This window comes from Anabrus simplex, chromosome 4, assembly GCF_040414725.1.
Source record: "Anabrus simplex isolate iqAnaSimp1 chromosome 4, ASM4041472v1, whole genome shotgun sequence".
Classification (NCBI taxonomy): domain Eukaryota; kingdom Metazoa; phylum Arthropoda; class Insecta; order Orthoptera; family Tettigoniidae; genus Anabrus; species Anabrus simplex.
The window spans coordinates 434,365,902-434,387,622 of NC_090268.1; the positions used below are offsets into that span (position 1 = coordinate 434,365,902).

At 37.6% G+C, this 21,721-nt stretch overlaps 1 protein-coding gene across 5 annotated transcripts in view; it reads right to left on the minus strand.

The window, feature by feature from the left end:
- LOC136872065 (focadhesin) overlaps positions 1 to 21,721 on the minus strand; it is a 226,888-nt gene that overhangs the window by 16,111 nt on the left and 189,056 nt on the right. For all 5 annotated transcript variants that reach the window (XM_067145921.2, XM_067145922.2, XM_067145923.2 and 2 more), the window contains exons 17-18: positions 21,287 to 21,428; positions 8,978 to 9,154 (exon numbers count right to left, since the gene is read on the minus strand). In XM_067145921.2, the coding sequence (XP_067002022.2) occupies positions 8,978 to 9,154; positions 21,287 to 21,428 (319 nt within the window). The remainder of the gene's footprint in view (positions 1 to 8,977; positions 9,155 to 21,286; positions 21,429 to 21,721) is intronic.

Here is a 21,721-nt window from a genome sequence, read left to right on the forward strand (position 1 = left end):
TGATATTTATAACCTTAAATGGGGGTTAACCTTAAATCGAGGTTTCAGTAGAAAGCACACCTTTTCCAGAGATCTTTGCCTGTATTAACATAAATTGTACTATTATACAGTGGAACCTCGATATCTCGAATCACTTCGGGAGCTAAATTTTATTTTGAGTTACAGAGAATACTGTTTTTTAGTATATATAGTACATAATTCAATCTTATGTATCTACGGGCTTATACTGAATACAGTATTTTTTTACAGCATTTAAATATACTAATGAACTCATATTTTGCAGCATCACTTTAATTATGACTCTTATTAAAGAAACTTTGTAGAAGATGGAATACAGTACATACATGTAACTGTACAAGAGTATGATCACCAATTTTAGGTTAGGAAATGTTTGTATACGACTATCTCCCAATTTTAGGTTAGAAAATTTTCGTAAAATAATTTGTAATATAAAGTAGTAAAAATCACGCGAGTTTTTAAATTAAGATATAAGAACATAATATTGTAAGATGTATCAATCAATCAATCAATCAATCAATCAATCAATCAATCAATCAATCAATCAATCAATCAATACTGATCTGCATTTAGGGCAGTCGCCCAGGTGGCAGATTCCCTATTTGTTGTTTTCCTAGCCTTTTCCTAAGTGATTTCAAAGAAATTGGAAATTTATTGAACATCTCCCTTGGTAAGTTATTCCAGTCCCTCACTCCCCTTCCTATAAATGAATATTTGCCCCAGTTTGTCCTCTTGAATTCCAACTTTATCTTCATATTGTGATCTTTCCTACCTTTATAAACGCCATTCAAACTTATTCGTCTACTAATGTCATTCCACACCATCTCTCCGCTGACAGCTCGGAACATACCACTTAGTCGAGCAGCTCTTCTTCTTTCTCTCAATTCTTCCCAACCCAAACATTGCAACATTTTTGTAACGCTACTCTTTTGTCGGAAATCACCCAGAACAAATCGAGCTGCTTTTCTTTGGATTTTTTCCAGTTCTTGAATCAGGTAATCCTGGTGAGGGTCCCATACACTGGAACCATACTCTAGTTGGGGTCTTACCAGAGACTTATATGCCCTCTCCTTTACATCCTTACTACAACCCCTAAACACCCTCATAACCATGTGCAGAGATTGGTACCCTTTATTTACAATCCCATTTATGTGATTACCCCAATGAAGATCTTTCCGTATATTAACACCTAGATACTTACAATGATCCCCAAAGGGAACTATCACCCCATCAACGCAGTAATTAAAACTGAGAGGATGTTTCCTATTTGTGAAACTCACAACCTGACTTTTAACCCCGTTTATCAACATACCATTGCCTGCTGTCCATCTCACAACATTTTCTAGGTCACATTGCAGTTGCTCACAATCTTGTAACTTATTTATCACTCTATAGAGAATAACATCATCCGCAAAAAGCCTTACCTCCGATTCCACTCCTTTACTCATATCATTTATATATATAAGAAAACATAAAGGTCCGATAATACTGCCTTGAGGAATTCCCCTCTTAATTATTACAGGGTCAGATAAAGCTTCACCTACTCTAACTCTCTGAGATCTATTTTCTAGAAATATAGCAACCCATTCAGTCACTCTTTTGTCTAGTCCAATTGCACTCATTTTTGCCAGTAGTCTCCCATGATCCACCCTATCAAATGCTTTAGACATGTCAATCGCGATACAGTCCATTTGACCTCCAGAATCCAAGATATCTGCTATATCTTGCTGGAATCCTACAAGTTGAGCTTCAGTGGAATAATCTTTCCTAAAACCGAATTGCCTTCTATCGAACCAGTTGTTAATTTCACAAACATGTCTAATATAATCAGAAAGAATGCCTTCCCAAAGCTTACATACAATGCATGTCAAACTTACTGGCCTGTAATTTTCAGCTTTATGTCTATCACCCTTTCCTTTATACACAGGGGCTACTATAGCAACTCTCCATTCATCTGGTATAGCTCCTTCGGCCAAACAATAATCAAATAAGTACTTCAGATATGGTACTATATCCCAACCCATTGTCTTTAGTATATCCCCAGAAATCTGATCAATTCCAGCCGCTTTTCTAGTTTTCAACTTTTGTATCTTATTGTAAATGTCATTGTTATCATACGTAAATTTTATTACTTCTTTGGCCTTAGTCTCTTCCTCTATCTCGACATTATCCTTGTAACCAACAATCTTTACATACTGCTGAGTGAATACTTCTGCCTTTTGAAGATCCTCACATACACACTCCCCTTGTTCATTAATTATTCCTGGAATGTCCTTCTTGGAACCTGTTTCTGCCTTAAAATACCTATACATACCCTTCAATTTTTCACTAAAATTTGTATGACTGCCAATTATGCTTGCCATCATGTTATCCTTAGCTGCCTTCTTTGCTAGATTCAATTTTCTAGTAAGTTCCTTCAATTTCTCCTTACTTCCACAGCCATTTCTAACTCTATTTCTTTCCAGTCTGCACCTCCTTCTTAGTCTCTTTATTTCTCTATTATAATAAGGTGGGTCTTTACCATACCTTACCACCCTTAATGGTACAAACCTGTTTTCGCATTCCTCAACAATTTCTTTAAACCCATCCCAGAGTCTGTTTACATTTTTATTTACCGTTTTCCACCGATCATAGTTACTTTTTAGAAACTGCCTCATGCCTGCTTTATCAGCCATATGGTACTGCCTAACAGTCCTACTTTTAAGACCTTCCTTTCTATGAAATTTATTTTTAACTACCACAAAAACAGCTTCATGATCACTAATACCATCTATTACTTCAGTTTCCCTATAGAGCTCATCTGGTTTTATCAGCACCACATCCACAATATTTTTCCCTCTGGTTGGTTCCATCACTTTCTGAATCAGCTGTCCTTCCCATATTAACTTATTTGCCATTTGTTGGTCATGCTTCCTGTCGTTCGCATTTCCTTCCCAATTGACATCTGGCAAATTCAGATCTCCCGCTACAATCACATTTCTTTCCATGTCGTTTCCCACATAGCTGACTATCCTATCAAATAATTCCGAATCCGCGTCAGTGCTACCCTTTCCCGATCTGTACACTCCAAATATATCAAGATGCCTATTATCTTTAGAAATGAGCCTTACACCTAGAATTTCATGTGTCTCATCTTTAACTTTTTCGTAGCTTACAAATTCTTCTTTCACGAGAATGAACACTCCCCCTCCCACCCTTCCTATCCTATCTCTACGATACACACTCCAGTGCCGTGAGAAAATTTCTGCATCCATTATATCATTTCTCAGCCATGATTCAACTCCTATTACAATATCTGGTAAATATATATCTATTAAATTACTTAATTCTATTCCTTTCCTTACAATACTTCTACAGTTCAACACTAACAATTTTATGTCATCCCTACTTGATTTCCAGTTCCCTGTTCCCTTATCACCGCTCTCTAGGCCATCCCGTTTCCCTGAATGTATCTCCCTATTACCCTTCCAAACAAATTTCTAACTTATACGTACCATTGCGGTTCAAATGAAGGCCATCGGAGCGCAGATCCCTATCTCCTACCCACCCATTAGGATCTAGAAATTTCACTCCCAGTTTCCCACATACCCACTCCATATGTGTAGTTAGGGAATATTGCATATGTGTTATATTTTGTATAAATTTCTATTTGGGTGTGAGTCTGTAAACATGGCCAGCAGTTAGGATTGGGCAATACGGAAAACAGTGGCTATATTGGGAAAGACAGTTGAAGTCAGCTGAAAGTGTTGCAACAAAGTGGCTTGGAAAACGGGGGCACGGCCAGAAAGTTTAGGCTGAAGATTGGAAATGATCATTGTTGATGTACACGAGTGCACGTTCTATTTAAACCTAGGAATTTCATTTTTGTCCGTATTGAACTGAGAAAGGATGATAGGAAAACTTAAAACGGTCCACCTTTTCAATGCAAAAATGTTATAGTTTATTTATAACATGTATTTGTACTTGGAACTAGTTTCAACGCTGGTTTGCGTCATCATCAGCCAAAATGTGGGAATAGGCACATCAGCCGCTTGATAGCCAATACGAGGGCTTTGTTTCAGGCAACGTTGGGTTGACTGAGTGATGCGTTAAGATGTGCCTGTGAGGGCGTTGCTACCCGTAAACTTTTTGGGATGCTATAACCACGTGTAGCAAGCCTATAGTAAGTGTGTACACGTGTACGGCAAGTCATTCTGATTCTGATTCTCATTCGGGCTGGTGTGCGGGATCTGCTTTGCGCATTTTCCGATGCGTTATTCTATTGTTCTTCTGTATCCGTTACAGAGTGAGCATTCTATAATTACAGATGTTTACAAGTTTCGGGTGGGCATTCTGTAAAAGACACCACTAAGTGTTTATTTCTTAGTCAAACTCTGTATTATTTTTCTATGAGACAATGTACAGTTGGTGTGGTGGTGCATACTGAATGTACATTCTGGAGTGGCTGTGTGTTTGTGCACAGAGCTAATTCTTGTTAAAGGAAATAGTCGGCCGGGCATGCAGTACTTCAGCTGGAGAAACGTGAGGGGCCACACTAACCTGTGCTGGAAGTTGGGATGACCCAAGACACTGATGAAGAAGAGTGTAAATAAGGTTAGGGATGATCTTCATAAACAAGGGTGTATATAAGAAATCATAAAGGTATTTTTACTGTTCCACCTATTCAATACAACCCACAGTTCTGTGGTTACATTTATAAACAACTATATAGATTAATGGTACATGTTTCGCCCTTTCTAGAGGGCATCTTCAACCTTTAATCAAACTTAAAATGCTAAAATGAAATATTAAAATATAAAAATGTGAAACCAGAAAGTAGATAATTAACATTGTAAAGCTAAAACTAGAATACAAAGTGATTTAAATGTGGACAACACTAAAGTAAAACATGTGATGATAAAATAGATTAAAATAGATTAAAAATCAACGTCAGTCTAAAACTATGCTTCTGAAGCTAAAACGTGATCTTCATCTTTCTATGACGTGTGGTACTTGTATATTTTCAAGCATGTAATTCCAATATAGTCACTAAAGATCTTGCCCATAGTTAAAATTTGTGTCCAAACTGAATAAAAATGAGGATTCGTACAAAATATAATCGTGTGAGTCGTGAAATCCGTATTTGGTGCGTCATAAATAATAATGGGTGAGAATGCAGAGTTTGTCATTAGAGACATTAGCTGGAATTGCTGCTAAAAATATCTAAAACGTGAAATGTAGATGACGACGTAGATGCATTGGATGCAAGGCCCTTCGTAGAGAATATTTGATAGTTGAATGGAACGTCATTTCTATGTCTGCCTAGATGTTATACACGTCCTCCCGTTATAGCAGTGTTAGCTAGACTAGCTAGAAGGGCTGTCAGAATGGATGTTATGGAGTGTTGCTATATACACCTGGGACAGCATTTTAATCTAAACCTTAATTTAAATGAGATTTCTGAAAAATCAAATATTCTATTTGATCTCCTTATTGTGTTTTTTTAAAATGTATATGTCCCGGTCAATAGTTTGGTGTTTCGTATTATGCGTAATAGATTTGCTAGTTGCTTCTTACGACCACGCCCTCCAGAGCTCCAACAAATTGCCGTTCCTCAGTTGCTCCTCCCACTCGCCCCTACTTCCCCTCTTCAATCCTAACCCACCTTGGACACTTGATTTTTATCACAACACTGCTTGCTGTGCTTCATTGCGCTTAGCATAGACAGCGACCTTTTGAGGTGAGTCATGTAAAAACAATTACATTATAAGACACAATTTCATATCTTGCCTCATCGGTGAAGTGATAGTTTATAATATTCTTGTTATTACACGTCCGCATTAAACTGGGAATGTTGTTCTTGATAACATCTCAAAGGACTTAGTGCTCATTACAACCTCATTAGGATTGCTCCATTAAAGGGACACTGTAGTTTTTATTGAAATATTTCAACTACGATAATACGTAAAGTTTTAAGAAGTGCGATAAATTAAGCACATAGTGTTTCAAGACTATTCTTTTTATAATTCATTGTTTTTTTTAATCCACTTTATATCATAAGTGAGCAAACCAGTTTGCATATGTTTTTATCAGTTTATGGCATAAGACTTGCAAGTCTTTGACTTGTTGAAAATATGAACTTAGACACAGTACATTTTAACACAGTTTCATGTTGTTAATATGGTTTTAAACTGTGATGAATCTGATGCTGATAAACTTATGAAAAAAAATGAAAAATGAAAACCTACAACCTGTTTTCCAGTCACTGACTGGGTCAGGGATGTAATGAATGAATCATATATAGGCTATTATTATGATGGGGTCGCCACTCCCAAAGTGATATATTAATGAATGATAGATGCTACGAAATGAGAATGGAGAGTGTTGCTGGAATGAAAGATGACAGGGAAAACCGGAGTACCCGGAGAAAAACCTGTCCCGCCTCCCCTTTGTCCAGCACAAATCTCACATTGAATGACTGGGATTTGAACCACGGTATCCAGCGGTGAGAGGCCGACGTGCTGCCGTCTGAGCCACGGAGGCTCTTGATAAACTTATATGATTGTCAATTTTTCTAATATGATTGTCAATTTTTCTACAAACTTCTATCAGCTGATGATGACGCAGTGGGGCGTCGAAACTAGTAGTGATTGAAAAATATATGTTGTAATTACATCTACGCAACAATTTTTATGCATTGAATAAGATGGACCCAAAATTATAATAAAAAGTTGTACACTATTATATATCATGATTTAACACTTGTTCTCCTATATTCATTTTTTTCTCACACCCCAACAAGCTCAAATCTGCTTCCCAGCTTCATCATGAAGGAGAGTCTCGTATCGACAGATCTTCAGTCCTGATGTGTGAAGTGTAGGAAAAGCAGAAAGCCATCCGGAGAAGGGAAGAGAAATAAGGATAAGGATGAATACAGGAGGTAAAAGACATCAAGAATCTAAACAGACTATCTCTCAAGACGGCCATTACCCTGTTTGACGCAAAAATAATCCCTATTTTAACATATGGGCTGGAAATCATTTGGGATAAGCTAACAAAGAATGACCTACACATTCTAGAAAAAGTCAAAGCCCGATTCTTAAAGACAACCCTGTGTGTGTCTAGATTCACTAGATCAAGACTGGTTTATGAACTCGCAAAGGAGCCTTTCCTAATTGAAGATTTGAGATTCAAGCTTGCTCTACCTTATACAGACCAATGGAAGAAACTCCTGGACGAAAGAGTGGCCAAAAGGAATGATATTTGTCCCAAATTGTATACGACTGAAGCAATGACGAACAGAACATGGACCAATACAAACCAGGACCTCCGACATTTTATCAATTCTATGGCAATTCATGGATACCACTACAAACTCTGCAAAACCAGGATCTTTCATGAACCGGACGAGAGTTGTGTGTGTACACTGTGTAATTTGACTTGTTCTCATTACCATGTCGTGGAATGCTCTAAGAGAAATAGGCCTATCATTGACTTATGTTTAAATGACATGTAATCGCTTTATATACACAGATTGTGTGCTATTAAATTATATATATAAAAGACTATGAACACAGGAAGGAAAAAGATCCCACACTGACCTATTACTGCATAAATTTTTATATTTTCCTTTTATGTTCTTATCTTTATATACGAGAGGGGATCAAATATAAACAGGATTTTATTTTTTATTTAATTTCATTTATTGAAAATCACAAGGCAATTACAATTTATTTTTCCACAGAGTTTCCTGCTTTGGAAATGCATTTGTTCCAGCGTATGGGCAGCTTTCTGATGCCCTCATCGTAACAGGAACAGGGTTGTGTCACCAGCCAGTTGCGTACAAAGTCTTCCACACTCTTGTCATCTTCAAATCGTTGCCCTCCTAGAGCTTTTTTAAGCAGTCCGAACAAATGTAAATCGCAGGGTGATAAGCCGGGCTGTAAGGAGGATGATCAAGTGTAGTCCAGTGCATTTCCTGTAGCCTGGAGATAGATAGAGCTGCAATATGGGGCCGTGCATTGTCATGGAGGAGGATGACCTGTCGAATCGGCTGGTCTTGTCTTTTGCGGCGATATGCAACCCTTGCCTTGTAGTAGTACTAAGCAGTGTTAATTGTGCGTCGCTCATGCAAAAAAAATCAATCAGCAAAATGCCTCGCCGACTGAAAAAAACGGTTGCAAGAACCTTGCCAGCTGAACGTCAAGTCTTGGTTTTCACTGGTGCTGCCTCCCCTTTCCTCCGCCACTCCTTACTGGCTTGTTTGAATTCGGGAGTGTAGTGGTGGATGCATGTTTCGTCGCAGGTGATGATCCGACTAAAAAATGCATCACCTTCTTCCGCAAACCTTGCTGTAAGCCTCCGACAGACGTCCAAACATCTAAACTTCAGATTTTCAGTCAAAAGGCGAGGGATCCATCTGGAATATACTTTACAGAACTGTAGGTCGTTTGTGATGATTGCTTGACAGCTCCTATAACTGATTCCAACTTGTTCTGCAATTTTTGATACTCTTGCGTGTTGATCGTCGTCAATAAAGTCTTTAAGCGCACAAATGTTTTCGTCTGTAATGCTGGTTCGAGGACGGCGATTGTGTTGCTGATTTTCCACACATTCTTGTTCTTCCTTGAACTTTTTATGCCAGGCAAACACACGTGTCCATGACAATGTTTGATCATCGAACTGTGCAGTCAATCTCTGGCAATTTTCCGCCACTGTAACTCCTTCACGAGCAAGAAATTTTATAATTATGCATTGCGCAGTGGAGGCGTGCACCTTTTTCTCCGACATCGTGAGCATTACTGACGAAACAGCATGCTCTCCCCACTCCTAATGTTCCCGCCTAAGCATAGCAGAAGCACGGGGCCATTCCTACCAACTGTTGATGTTCAAGAACAAACAGCCTGTTTATATTTGATTGACCTTTGCATGCAACTTGAAATTTTAAAAAGGTTACTGTTATAGAATTTCTCAGACTTACCTGAGCTGCAAAGGACTGCCACTGGTCATAAGTAACCAGAGTGGACAATGCTTGAGGGAACAACTGAAGTCTAACCTCTCTAGATGTGGCAATGGTTTCCAAGGTTGAAGCGAGGCATTCATGTCCAGACATAACAATAGCAGTCGTCATAAAGACATCATACAGAAAAGTCAGGACCTGTAACAGATCATGGTGATGAAGATGCTTGTTGTTTAAAGGGGCGTAACATCAAGGTCATCAGCCCTGTAACAGATCACAAGACAGTTCTAGCAAAACAAGGTTGTGGTTGAAATTATATAAGTAATAATGAACGTTGTGGGGGAGGGATATAACAAACATATACTACGATGTTCACCTCAAATGACCGTTAAAGATATCAAAACTGGGCGAGTTGGCCGTGCAGTTAGGAGCGCACGGCTGTGAGCTTGCATCTGGGAGATAGTAGGTTTGAATCCCACTGTTGGCAGCCCTGAAGATGGTTTTCCGTGGTGTCCCATTTTCACACCAGGCAAATGCCGGGGCTGTACCTTAATTAAGGCCACAGCAGCTTCCTTCCAACTCCTAGGCCTTTCCTATCCCATCGTCGCCATAAGACCTGTGTGTGTCGGTGCGGCGTAAAGCCACTAGCAAAAAAGAAAAAAAGAAATCAAAGAGCTCGAAACCGACTTTCAACCTATTAGGTCGTGTTACGTACATTTAGTACCCGTTGAAAAGATGTTAAGTACAGAACAAAAATGGCTAACAGAACACCAGTGGGATCTGAACCCACAACCTCCCGATTTCGCGTCGGTTGCTCTACCAATCGAGCTGTGGTAGCCTAGGCCATCTTTGTGCTGTTGGAAAGGATCTAAGCTACAGGTCTGTCACTACTGCCATCACACTGTAGAGTGCGTTTAAGTCGCCCGGTGAGGGCCAAGTCAATGGGTTTGGATCCCACTGGTGTCGGAATGGCCATTTTTGTTCTGTACTTAACATCTCTTCAACATGTACTAAATATATGTAACATGACCTAATAGGTTGAAAGTCAGTTTCGATTATAATGCGGTCGTGAAAATTCAATATTAATCGAAGAGCTGTTTTCACTTTCAGCAATATTACCAAGGGGCTCACAACTGAACTTGAAGAACTTTTTCAAGGTATCAATATGTATGGATATAAAGGTACTAACATTGTGTGTCTTAAATGGAGCTACACTGTTCTCAACACCTATCATTATAGTTATGAATATTACAAATTCAAAAGTGTAATTATTTTCAAAATCCAACAAGTTCTCAAGAAAATGGAATGTCTTCAAACGTGTTTCATTATTCAAATGAATAAACAGGCAGCCAAGGACACATTTAATTTAGATGACATGCAGATTTCCTTAACCTTCTTCTGATAGGAATTAACTCTACTGTGTCTGTAAATACATCATAATAATACTGTATGATTTAGAAACCTACAGTATCATCCCATGTAACAACTAGATGAAAACAGATATGCAACGGCTTTTAAGGAACAATATTATTGCCTCCACTGGATACCATTACTGCTGCAACTGTACAAAAACTAACTCACCTACAGATAAAGAATAGATTCAGACATAAGAGTTGAAAAATAACTTTGTTACAGGACATTCATCCAACCGGCTTCATCCTTGGCTCATTTCATCTAATGAGACATTTCTTTCAATGGGACATTTCATCCAATGAGACATATGGTTTATAGTGCATATCGTTCAATGAGACATTTTGTCCAAATGGCCTATCGTTCAGAACTTTTCAGGTTGCAATGGATATGTTGTTTTACTGGGGATCTATCTGGAATTAGCATCATCAATTCTGCGTGACACTGTGGAAACCAGGCAACCAGTGTTCAACATGTGCCAGAACACTGCCTTCTATATATCGTAGGTAAAAATGGCACCGTGTTTTAAACAAGTTTCTACTATCTTTGGCGTTTCATCTACATCACAGCAAAGTCCCTTACACATGGTAACGTCACTGGAGGCAGCAGAATTTTTCTCAGAATACATAACTTGCAAATATTTATGGGCATAAAATTGTGTTCAAGGTTATAAACTTCATTATTGGTTCCGTATTGAATTAAGATTACATATAAAATACAAAGTTTAATCCACGTACTCAATACTATACAGTAATTGCAATGTTTATAAATACATTACAATATATTAACAAGGTACTAGTTTCGACCCTGTATGGGTCAACATCAGCCTAACTAAGATACTTATGGATATGCTGAAGTCCTAGGACAGAATTACATGGTGGAAATGAAATTTAAAAGAATGAACTGAGTATGTGATGCGATGATGTACATATAAAATGGTGGATTTATGAACTGTTATAGATGAAATAATGTGCTTATCAGTGACAAATAAAATTTCAGGATTTACGTCACATACAATTAGACTGTAAGAATATTTATCATACAATTATTACAATAATGAATAAAATATGCCCTTGTTGGCGAATACTCTAAAATTGCACTTTAGAAACGTAATATGTTGGTTGAATGCAAGGTCCAATTGCTTCTATTGAGTTCTAGAAATCTGAGTGCGTCTTCAGGTGGAGAAATAAAAAGTTGAACATTGGCACAGAGAGTATCTGTCTTGCTTGAGGTCCAATATATCTAATACAGAAGTTAAATCTCGATAAAACTATACGACATTCTTGTAATATAATGAATTCTTGCTGTACTGTGAGGAATATTCCCAATCCAAGTTGGAACCAATAGAACCTGATGATGAAAAAGTTAGAATTAACGCGAGATATTTTTAAAGGACGGGAATGGCGAAGAAAGAAAAGAGAAAACGACGAGTACTCAACTTGCGCGCAATGTGAACAACCTTTAGAGTATTATTATTTATTTATTTATTTATTTATTTATTTATTTATTTATTTATTTACATTTTATGGCCTTCATTGGACCACTCTAGCCAACTTTATACAGATAATTTTTTAGTTTCCTGTCAGCCCAGTACTTCTTCATTCTCTCTGATATCCTTCTCTCTTCATCGGAAATCACCCTTCCTATTGTCTGTTTGTTGATTCTGATTTGCAGTCTGGTTTGTTTGTCTGTGAGTTTCTTGACTTTGTCGGTTTTGTTTCTTAGGTCTTCCACTGTAATTTGTAGTTAATCCATATCTTCCCTGATTTCTGTAATCCACTTAATGTTGCACTTACTATTCCATAATTTTTCTATTATTCTCCTGATGATCCTGTTCTCTGGTGTCCTGATTAGATGTCCAAAAAAAATGAAATGCGTTTCTTCCTTATTGTGCTCATTACTGGTTCTATTTCCTTGTAGACTGTTTCATTAGAAGCTACTCTCCAGTGTCCATCTTTTTGGTATGATTTGTTGATGCACGTTCTAATGATTCTTCTCTCTATCTTGAGTATTTTGTCTATTTGTGCAGTGTTAGTTGTTTCGAAGATGGTTTTGCTTGCGTATGTTATTTCTGGTTGAGTGACTGTTTTGTAATGTTTTAATTTTGTTGCTATTGACAGGCCCTTTTTGTTGTAGGTATTCTTGGTGACATATTGTGCTCTGGTAAGTTTATTTATTCTGTTATGCCATGCTGGCTTTTCATTGAGGTTATACGTTACGATTTCTCCCAGATATTTAAATTTATCTACAATTTTGATTTCTTGGTTTCCTATGGCAATTTTGTTTATGAGTGGTGGGTCAGTAAACATGATTACTGTCTTTTCAAAAGATATTCCAAGACCAATTTTCTGTGCTATTTCCTGTAGTGATATAACTTATTGTCTGGTTTCCTGAATATTGTTGGATAAGAGAGCAAGGTCATCAGCAAAATCTAGGCAATTTAAACTTATGTTGTCTTTGGGTCTTCCAAATCGTCCCACTAACTACATTTTAATGGTTTTCGGAGACATCGAGGTGCTGGAATTTAGTCTTGCAGGAGTTCTTTTATGTGCCAGTAAATCTACCAACATGAGCCTGACGTATTTCAGCACCTTCAAATACTACTGGACTTAGCCAGGATCGAACCTGCCTGAGCCTGGCGGACTACATTTTAAAGAAGTGAACAAACACATGTGGTCTACGTTATACACATAGCTACACTCTGATGAAGAAAATCGCGAATCCACCAGAAACGAAAATGACCGAGGGTGGCCGAACTTACCCGACAGCGCTGGTCACCGCTATTATACAGCTCCACTATAATTGCACCCTAAGAGGGGAACAACCAAAGAATCTTACTCGCTCTCTCATCTTGTAAGCCCAAAAACATATCCATGACTCTATGCCTTTCCGTGTAGTGGACAAATTGACATATATCTTTTTTAGATGACATATTTCTATTTTCCTAGCAATACACTGACCAGCAAAATTAGTGGATCACTTGAATTTTCAAACATATGTACTGCATTTGCTGTATTTCCACATGTTCGGGAGATATAAAACAGTTGCCATGACTTATGAAATGACCTATATATAAACTAGTTGTTGTATCCATCATTGACGAGTTAGTTTTTGTACGACGACAGAAAATGTATCTTTATCAACCCTTTGGCAGAAACACAGTCTAGCAGAGGCAAATTGCAGCTGAGGAAATGGAACAGATTTCAATTAACAATAGTCAGGCAGTCTTCTTTCTTTATTCTTTATTCGTGTCAGAAGTATCAACTTTACTTACAGATATTTAACAAAAAGCAACAAGATATCTACATTCCTACTATACAAATATACAAGTCTATTATACAATCACAGATAGAGCAACAATATTTGAGAGCTAGATGATGCTTGCCCAGTATTGGGCGACGTCAATAGCGTTGGGGGAGGCTGCAATCAAGTCTTCATAGTGCACACTGAAGGGCATAAAACCCACTGACATAGATGTTGGATCGTCTGCTGCTCTCCGCAATCACAAAGTGATGAATCACTTGAGAAGCCCCACTTCCGCAAATTTACTTTTGTTCTGCCGACTTCTGTACGGAGTCTGTTAAGGGCTTTCCATACTGTCCACTTCTCCTGGTGTCCACATGGAAGTCTTTCCTTTGGCTCTATCCAGTTGGAAAGGTGGTGGATTCTTTCTTTCCACATTGTGACTCTGGCACTCTCTGCTTTCCCCTCAAGGTTAAATGATGTGCGGAGAAAACTTTTTCTAGATTTTAGCCTCTTTGTGGCTGGGTGGTATTCATAGAGAGGATGTGCTTCTGAAGAAGATGACCGGAGCCTTTCTTTGTTAGCTGTTACCTCCCTACGAATCTCACCAGGAGCAATACCAGCTAAAAGTTGGACCTTCTCAATGGGTATAGGTTTCAAGCACCCAGTAATGATCCTGCAGCTTTCGTTTAAAGCGATGTCGACCTGCTTCGTATGAGCTGACCTGTACCAAACTGGGGAGGCATATTCTCCTGCAGAATAGCATAGAGCTAGAGCTGATGTTCTAATTGTTTGTGGTTGTGTTCCCCAACTTGTTCCTGATAACTTTCATACAATGTTGTTTCTGGCAGCTATCTTTTGTTTCAGGTTTTGGCAATGTTTCTTGTATGTTAATGTGCGATCCAGCATAACTCCCAGGTACTTTGGTGTAAAGCAGTGTTCCAGTAAGTTCCCCTTCCATAGTACTTTGAGTTTCTGAGAGGCCTGTGCATGCCGCAGATCGAACGCACAAATTTGAGTCTTAGCTGGATTTGGTTTGAGTTGGTTTTTCTCATAATAGGTACCTAGCTCTTCTAATGCAGCAGTTAAAGAGATCTCTGCTTCATCAAAGGTATCAGTTTGAGTAGTAAGTGCAAGGTCATCGGTATAGATAAAGCTTTTAGTATTTTCTGGTAATGGCTGGTCATTAGTGTAGATGTTGAAAAGAATAGGAGCCAGTACACTGCCTTGAGGTAGTTCATTCCTTTGATTCCTCCATCTGCTTCGGCGTCCTTGGAATTCGACAAAAAAGCGACGATTTTCCAGGAGAGTAGCTATCGTCTTGGTTACCTTGATGTCTGTAATCATTCTATAAAGTTTGTGTAATAATATCCTGTGATTTACTGTATCGTAGGCGGCTGAGAGGTCCACAAAAGCCACACCAGTAATCTTCTTAATTTCAAACCCGTCCTCGATGTGCTGGGTTAGATGTAAAACCTGTGCTGTGTAACTCTTTCCTGGGCAGTGTAATGCTACTTTTGATTAGTTTTTAGGGGTTTAGGATACTGCAAATTAGAGCAAACCATTTTTCACGACATTTTCAGGATTTTCATAACTCAATCAAAACAAACAAACAAACAAACAAACGATTAGAAAGGAAGAATGCCCACTCTCACCCTTATGGCACTTTTATCAATGTCCCTTCTTGCATTCTGTTTTCTAATTATTTTTGTTTGTTTACTTTTTTGTTTCCAGCAAAAGCATTGGTGTGAAAAGAGACTTAATAATATGAGTCAATACATTTAAGTGATAATATCAAAGAAGAATGGTGTAATATTTCAAATAAGAGTAGAAATGAAGCAGAAATGACAAAGGAAAAAATAGTTTCAGAGGGTGGGATGAGGAAATCCAAAAATGATCACTGACAAAAGGGATGCTTATGTAAAATTTTTGTCAATTGGTAAAATGTAGTATCACCTTAAGTGAGCAATAGCTATATAAGAAGTCCATAGAGAATGCTGGGACTTTTGAAATACTAAAAAAGTTAAACAGTGAAGTAAGGATGATGTAAAAATGAATGCAGACTGCTGACAAAAATGCAGGCTGTTGGATTAGAGAAAAGAGTGACTCAATGGGTGGCAAAATTTCTAGAAAACAGAAAGACAATAATAGAGTAGGTGAAGCATTATATGATTCTGAAATGATTAAGAAGGGAGTTCCTTAAGGTAGTACTTTTGGACCTCTATGTTTTCTTATATACATTATATATAACTGATATGAGAAAAGAACAAATCGGAAATAAGGTTTTTTATGGATGATATATTCTACAAAGAAATAAATAAATTACAGGATTGTAAGCAACTGCCAAAAGACCTCAACAATGTTGTGAGATGGGCAGGAGGTAATGATATGATGGTAAATGGGGTGAGAAGTCGAGCTGTAAGTTCCACCAAAAGGAGAAGTTCTCTCAGTTTTAATGAATGTGTTAAGAGGGTGAAAGTACTTCATGGGGGATAACTGTAAGTACCTAGGTGTTAATATAAGGAATGATTGTAAATAAAGGTTACAGATCTCCTCATTTAGTTATGAGATTATTTAGAGGTTGTAGGAAAGTACAAAAGAGAGGAAGTATAAGTCGCTGCTGAAACGCCAATTAGAGTATTGTTCCAATGTATGAAACCCACACCAGGATTACTTGATGTGAGAACTGAAAGTGATCCAAAGGAAAGCAACACGATTTGTTCTGGGTGATTTCCGACAAAAGAGTAATGTTATGAAAATGTTGCAAACTTTGAGCTGGGAAGACTTGGAAGTAAGGAGACAAGCTGCTCGACTGAACAGTATGTTGCACAATACAAACTTCATTCCATATTGATGGTTTCAATTACACCAATATAAATGTAAAATGAATCCCCCTATTCAATACAATATATTACATCTATAAAGATAAAAGTTGGAATCCAAGAGGACAAATGGGAAAAAATATCCCTTTATAGGAAGAGGAAGTAGGGATTGTCAAGGAAAATGTTAGATCAATTTTTCAAGTTCATTTAAGAAAAGACTGATTGGCTTGACACAGAACCTGCCACCTGAGTGACAGACCTAAATGCAGATCAGAGGTGACTGATAAAGAATTCGCTTCCCGCAATACATTCAATGAAATTATCATTTATATAAATAAAATTTGTAATTTCGTTCAAAGTTTGGATTCATACTTCGTATTTATTCTCGATTAGATGTGTAAAAGTAAAAAAAATTAGTTCAGTTTTGTCTGTGTGAACGTCAAGTGGAATAACTTGGTATTGAAGTTCAGGGATATCTGAAAAGTGGATTAGGCTACGTATTATTTGATTAGTATACAGTGGCGTAGCAATAACAACATGACCAAAACAGGTAACGTTAACTGTAGATTAGAAAAGTTCTGTAGAATATAATTTCTAATCTTTTATATTTTATGCACTTCTACCTAATAAATAATAACAACATAGATAGTCTTGATTATTACATTTATCACAAATTTTCAAAGATCTCCAGAAATATTCGTTCCATCTAAAAAATGTACATAACAACATTATAGAAAATCTATCATTATCTGATATATTTTTATGGTATAAGATATCAATAATGGAATTATTCATGAATTCAGGTTTTTATTGCCAAGTCCATCAATGGTGGGCATCAACAATGCAGAAATAGTGATTAGCTGTTACAATAACGAACTAACTGGTGATGGTGTTGATGATTGTTGTGATTGTTTCCTACAAGCAGAAATACCCTGTGGTCATTATTATACCTTATTGATCATGACGATAATGAAGAAGACTATAGAAATGAAGAAAAACAAATTGTACAGGAATTGTCACCAAAGAGCGATGGGGGAAAAGGAATCATAAAAGAGGGTTTGGAAGCCTAAGCCTCGACTGACCGACCATCAGTGATCTGCATTTAGAGCAATCACCCAGGTGGCACATTCCATATCAGTTGTTTACCCAGTTCACTCTCACATAATTTCAAGGAAGTTGGGAATTTTTGGAACACCTTCCTTTGTAAAATATTCCAGCCCCTAATTCCTTCTCCTAAAAATGAATATTTACCCCAATTTGTCCTCTTGAATTCCAAATTTATTTTCATATTATGATCTTTCTGCTTTAAAAACACCAATCAACTTGATTCTTTTACAAATGTCATTCCATGCCATCTCTCCACTGACAGCTTAGAACATCCTGCTTAGTTGAGCAGCTCATCTCCTTACTCCCCGCCCAAAGTTTGCATCAATCAATCAATCAATCAATCAATCAATCAATCAATCAATACTGTTCTGCATTTAGGGCAGTCGCCCAGGTGGCAGATTCCCTATCTGTTGCTTTCCTAGCCTTTTCCGAAATGATTTCAAAGAAATTGGAAATTTATTGAACATCTCCCTTGGTAAGTTATTCCAATCCCTAACTCCCCTTCCTATAAATGAATATTTGCCCCAGTTTGTCCTCTTGAATTCCAACTTTATCTTCATATTGTGATCTTTCCTACTTTTATAGACGCCATTCAAACCTATTCGTCTACTAATGTCATTCCACGCCATCTCTCCGCTGACAGCTCGGAGCATACCACTTACATGTAATAAATATCATTTTTGGTCCGTATTGATGATATTTGATAACATTTTTGTAACGCTACTCTTTTGTCGGAAATCACCCAGAACAAATCGAGCTGCTTTTCTTTGGATTTTTTCCAGTTCTTGAATCAGGTAATCCTGGTGAGGGTCCCATACACTGGAACCATACTCTAGTTGGGGTCTTACCAGAGACTTATATGCACTCTCCTTTACATCCTTACTACAACCCCTAAACACCCTCATAACCATGTGCAGAGATCGGTACCCTTTATTTACAATCCCATTTATGTGATTACCCCAGTGAAGATCTTTCCTTATATTAACACCTAGATACTTACAATGATCCCCAAAAGGAACTTTCACCCCATCAACGCAGTAATTAAAACTGAGAGGACTTTTCCTTTTTGTAAAACTCACAACCTGACTTTTAGCCCCGTTTATCAACATACCATTGCCTGCTGTCCATCTCACAACATTTTCGAGGTCACGTTGCAGTTGCTCACAATCTTGTAACTTATCTATCACTCTATAGAGAATAACATCATCCGCAAAAAGCCTTACCTCCGATTCCACTCCTTTACTCATATCATTTATATATATAAAAAAACATAAAGGTCCGATAACACTGCCCTGAGGAACTCCCCTCTCAACTATTACAGGGTCAGACAAAGCTTCACCTACTCTAACTCTCTGAGATCTATTTTCTAGAAGCATAGCAACCCATTCAGTCACTCTTTTGTCTAGTCCAATTGCACTCATTTTTGCCAGTAGTCTCCCATGATCCACCCTATCAAATGCTTTAGACATGTCAATCGCGATACAGTCCATTTGACCTCCAGAATCCAAGATATCTGCTATATCTTGCTGGAATCCTACAAGTTGAGCTTCAGTGGAATAATCTTTCCTAAAACCGAATTGCCTTCTATCGAACCAGTTGTTAATTTCACAAACATGTCTAATATAATCAGAAAGAATGCCTTCCCAAAGCTTACATACAATGCATGTCAAACTTACTGGCCTGTAATTTTCAGCTTTATGTCTATCACCCTTTCCTTTATACACAGGGGCTACTATAGCAACTCTCCATTCATCTGGTATAGCTCCTTCGGCCAAACAATAATCAAATAAGTACTTCAGATATGGTACTATATCCCAACCCATTGTCTTTAGTATATCCCCAGAAATCTGATCAATTCCAGCCGCTTTTCTAGTTTTCAACTTTTGTATCTTATTGTAAATGTCATTGTTATCATACGTAAATTTTATTACTTCTTTGGCCTTAGTCTCTTCCTCTATCTCGACATTATCCTTGTAACCAACAATCTTTACATACTGCTGAGTGAATACTTCTGCCTTTTGAAGATCCTCACATACACACTCCCCTTGTTCATTAATTATTCCTGGAATGTCCTTCTTGGAACCTGTTTCTGCCTTAAAATACCTATACATACCCTTCAATTTTTCACTAAAATTTGTATGACTGCCAATTATGCTTGCCATCATGTTATCCTTAGCTGCCTTCTTTGCTAGATTCAATTTTCTAGTAAGTTCCTTCAATTTCTCCTTACTTCCACAGCCATTTCTAACTCTATTTCTTTCCAGTCTGCACCTCCTTCTTAGTCTCTTTATTTTTCTATTATAATAAGGTGGGTCTTTACTATTCCTTACCATCCTTAAAGGTACAAACCTGTTTTCGCATTCCTCAACAATTTCTTTAAACCCATCCCAGAGTCTGTTTACATTTTTATTTACCGTTTTCCACCGATCATAGTTACTTTTTAGAAACTGCCTCATACCTGCTTTATCAGCCATATGGTACTGCCTAACAGTCCTACTTTTAAGACCTTCCTTTCTATCACATTTATTTTTAACTACCACAAAAACAGCTTCATGATCACTAATACCATCTATTACTTCAGTTTCCCTATAGAGCTCATCTGGTTTTATCAGCACCACATCCAAAATATTTTTCCCTGTGGTTGGTTCCATCACTTTCTGAATCAGCTGTCCTTCCCATATTAACTTATTTGCCACCATTTTTGTAACACTACTCTTTTGTCGGAAATCACCCAGAACAAATCGAGCTGCTCTTCTTTCAAATTTTTCCAATACTTGTATCAAGTAATCATGGCGAGGGTCTCATACACTGGAACCATACTTAATTGTGGTCTTGGCAGACACTTAAATACCCCTAAATCACCTCATAACCGTGTGCAGATATGTGTTAACTTTATTTACAATCTTGTTTATGCAATTACCCCAATTAAGATCTTTCCTTATATTAACACCTAGGTACTTACATTGATCCCTGCGAGGAACTTTCATACCATTAATGGAGTTATTAAAATTTCCTCTTTATGAAACTCACAACCTGACTTTCACACCACTTATCATCATAACATTGTCTGCTGTCCATCTCACAACATTATTGAGTACTTTCTGCAGTCACTCACAATCTTGTACCTTATATATAACTCTATACAGTATAACATCATGTGTGAAAAGTGTTATCTCTGATTCCAGTTCTTTACTCATTTCATTTATATATATATATATATATATCTTCTTCTTCTTTTATGACCACATAGGATCACTTTAGTCAGTCCATCGTTCAGGTCTCTTTGAAGGGATTGTTTGGGCTCTGCAGTCCTCCCAGTACTTCTTCAGACACTCCGATCCTCGTGCCGTTTCCTCAGTTGAAAATATGCGTGTTGTTGGTTTGTTTTGTGTAAGGGTAAAGCGGAGGTTTGTATTTTTGAGTTTTGTATTCAATTTTATCTTATTTGTGGTGTCTTCTGTTGAAGAAAACACGAAGGTCCAATAATACTGTCTTGAGGAATTCCCCTCTTAATGATTACAGGATCAGATAATGCTTCACTTACTTTAATTCTCTGAGTTCTATTTTCTAGAAATATACCCACCCATTCATAACATTACACTGACTGACTACTGTTTTTAGATGAGGTGTGCTTAGTCTCTCCTACTGCCACTCATCCCCACTAGATGGCATTACTAATGCAATTATACAAAACCTACTCCATCAATGACAGGCAAGACAGCTGGTACACTATTAAACAAGACATTACCTGTTGCTTGTCGGAATCACTTTTGGCATTGATTGTTACTTGGATCTGCCCCATTAGCTCCAGAGTCCAAGGGCAGTTGGAGTCATTTCCTCGGCAAGTAACCATCACAGGGGCAATAGTCTTCAGGACATTTGTGTGTTCACTACAAACATGAAATATCAAAGTTACAATCAGAATTCTTGAAGTACTGTATAACAGAAATTATGTAAGCTGGCGTCTCACAGCATAAATGGCAAAGCACACAAGAACTGCAATCGAATTAACATTATACCATTCCTTATAATGAGAACACCAACAAGTAGCAATATAAAACAAAAAGCAAGAAAGATCTTTATATGAAGTTAAAATGCATGCCTACAATGGAGGATGGTCTGTAATCACTCTATTTACAGCCATTACTTTGGAATCTTCTGTTTATGTATAATTCACAGTTTG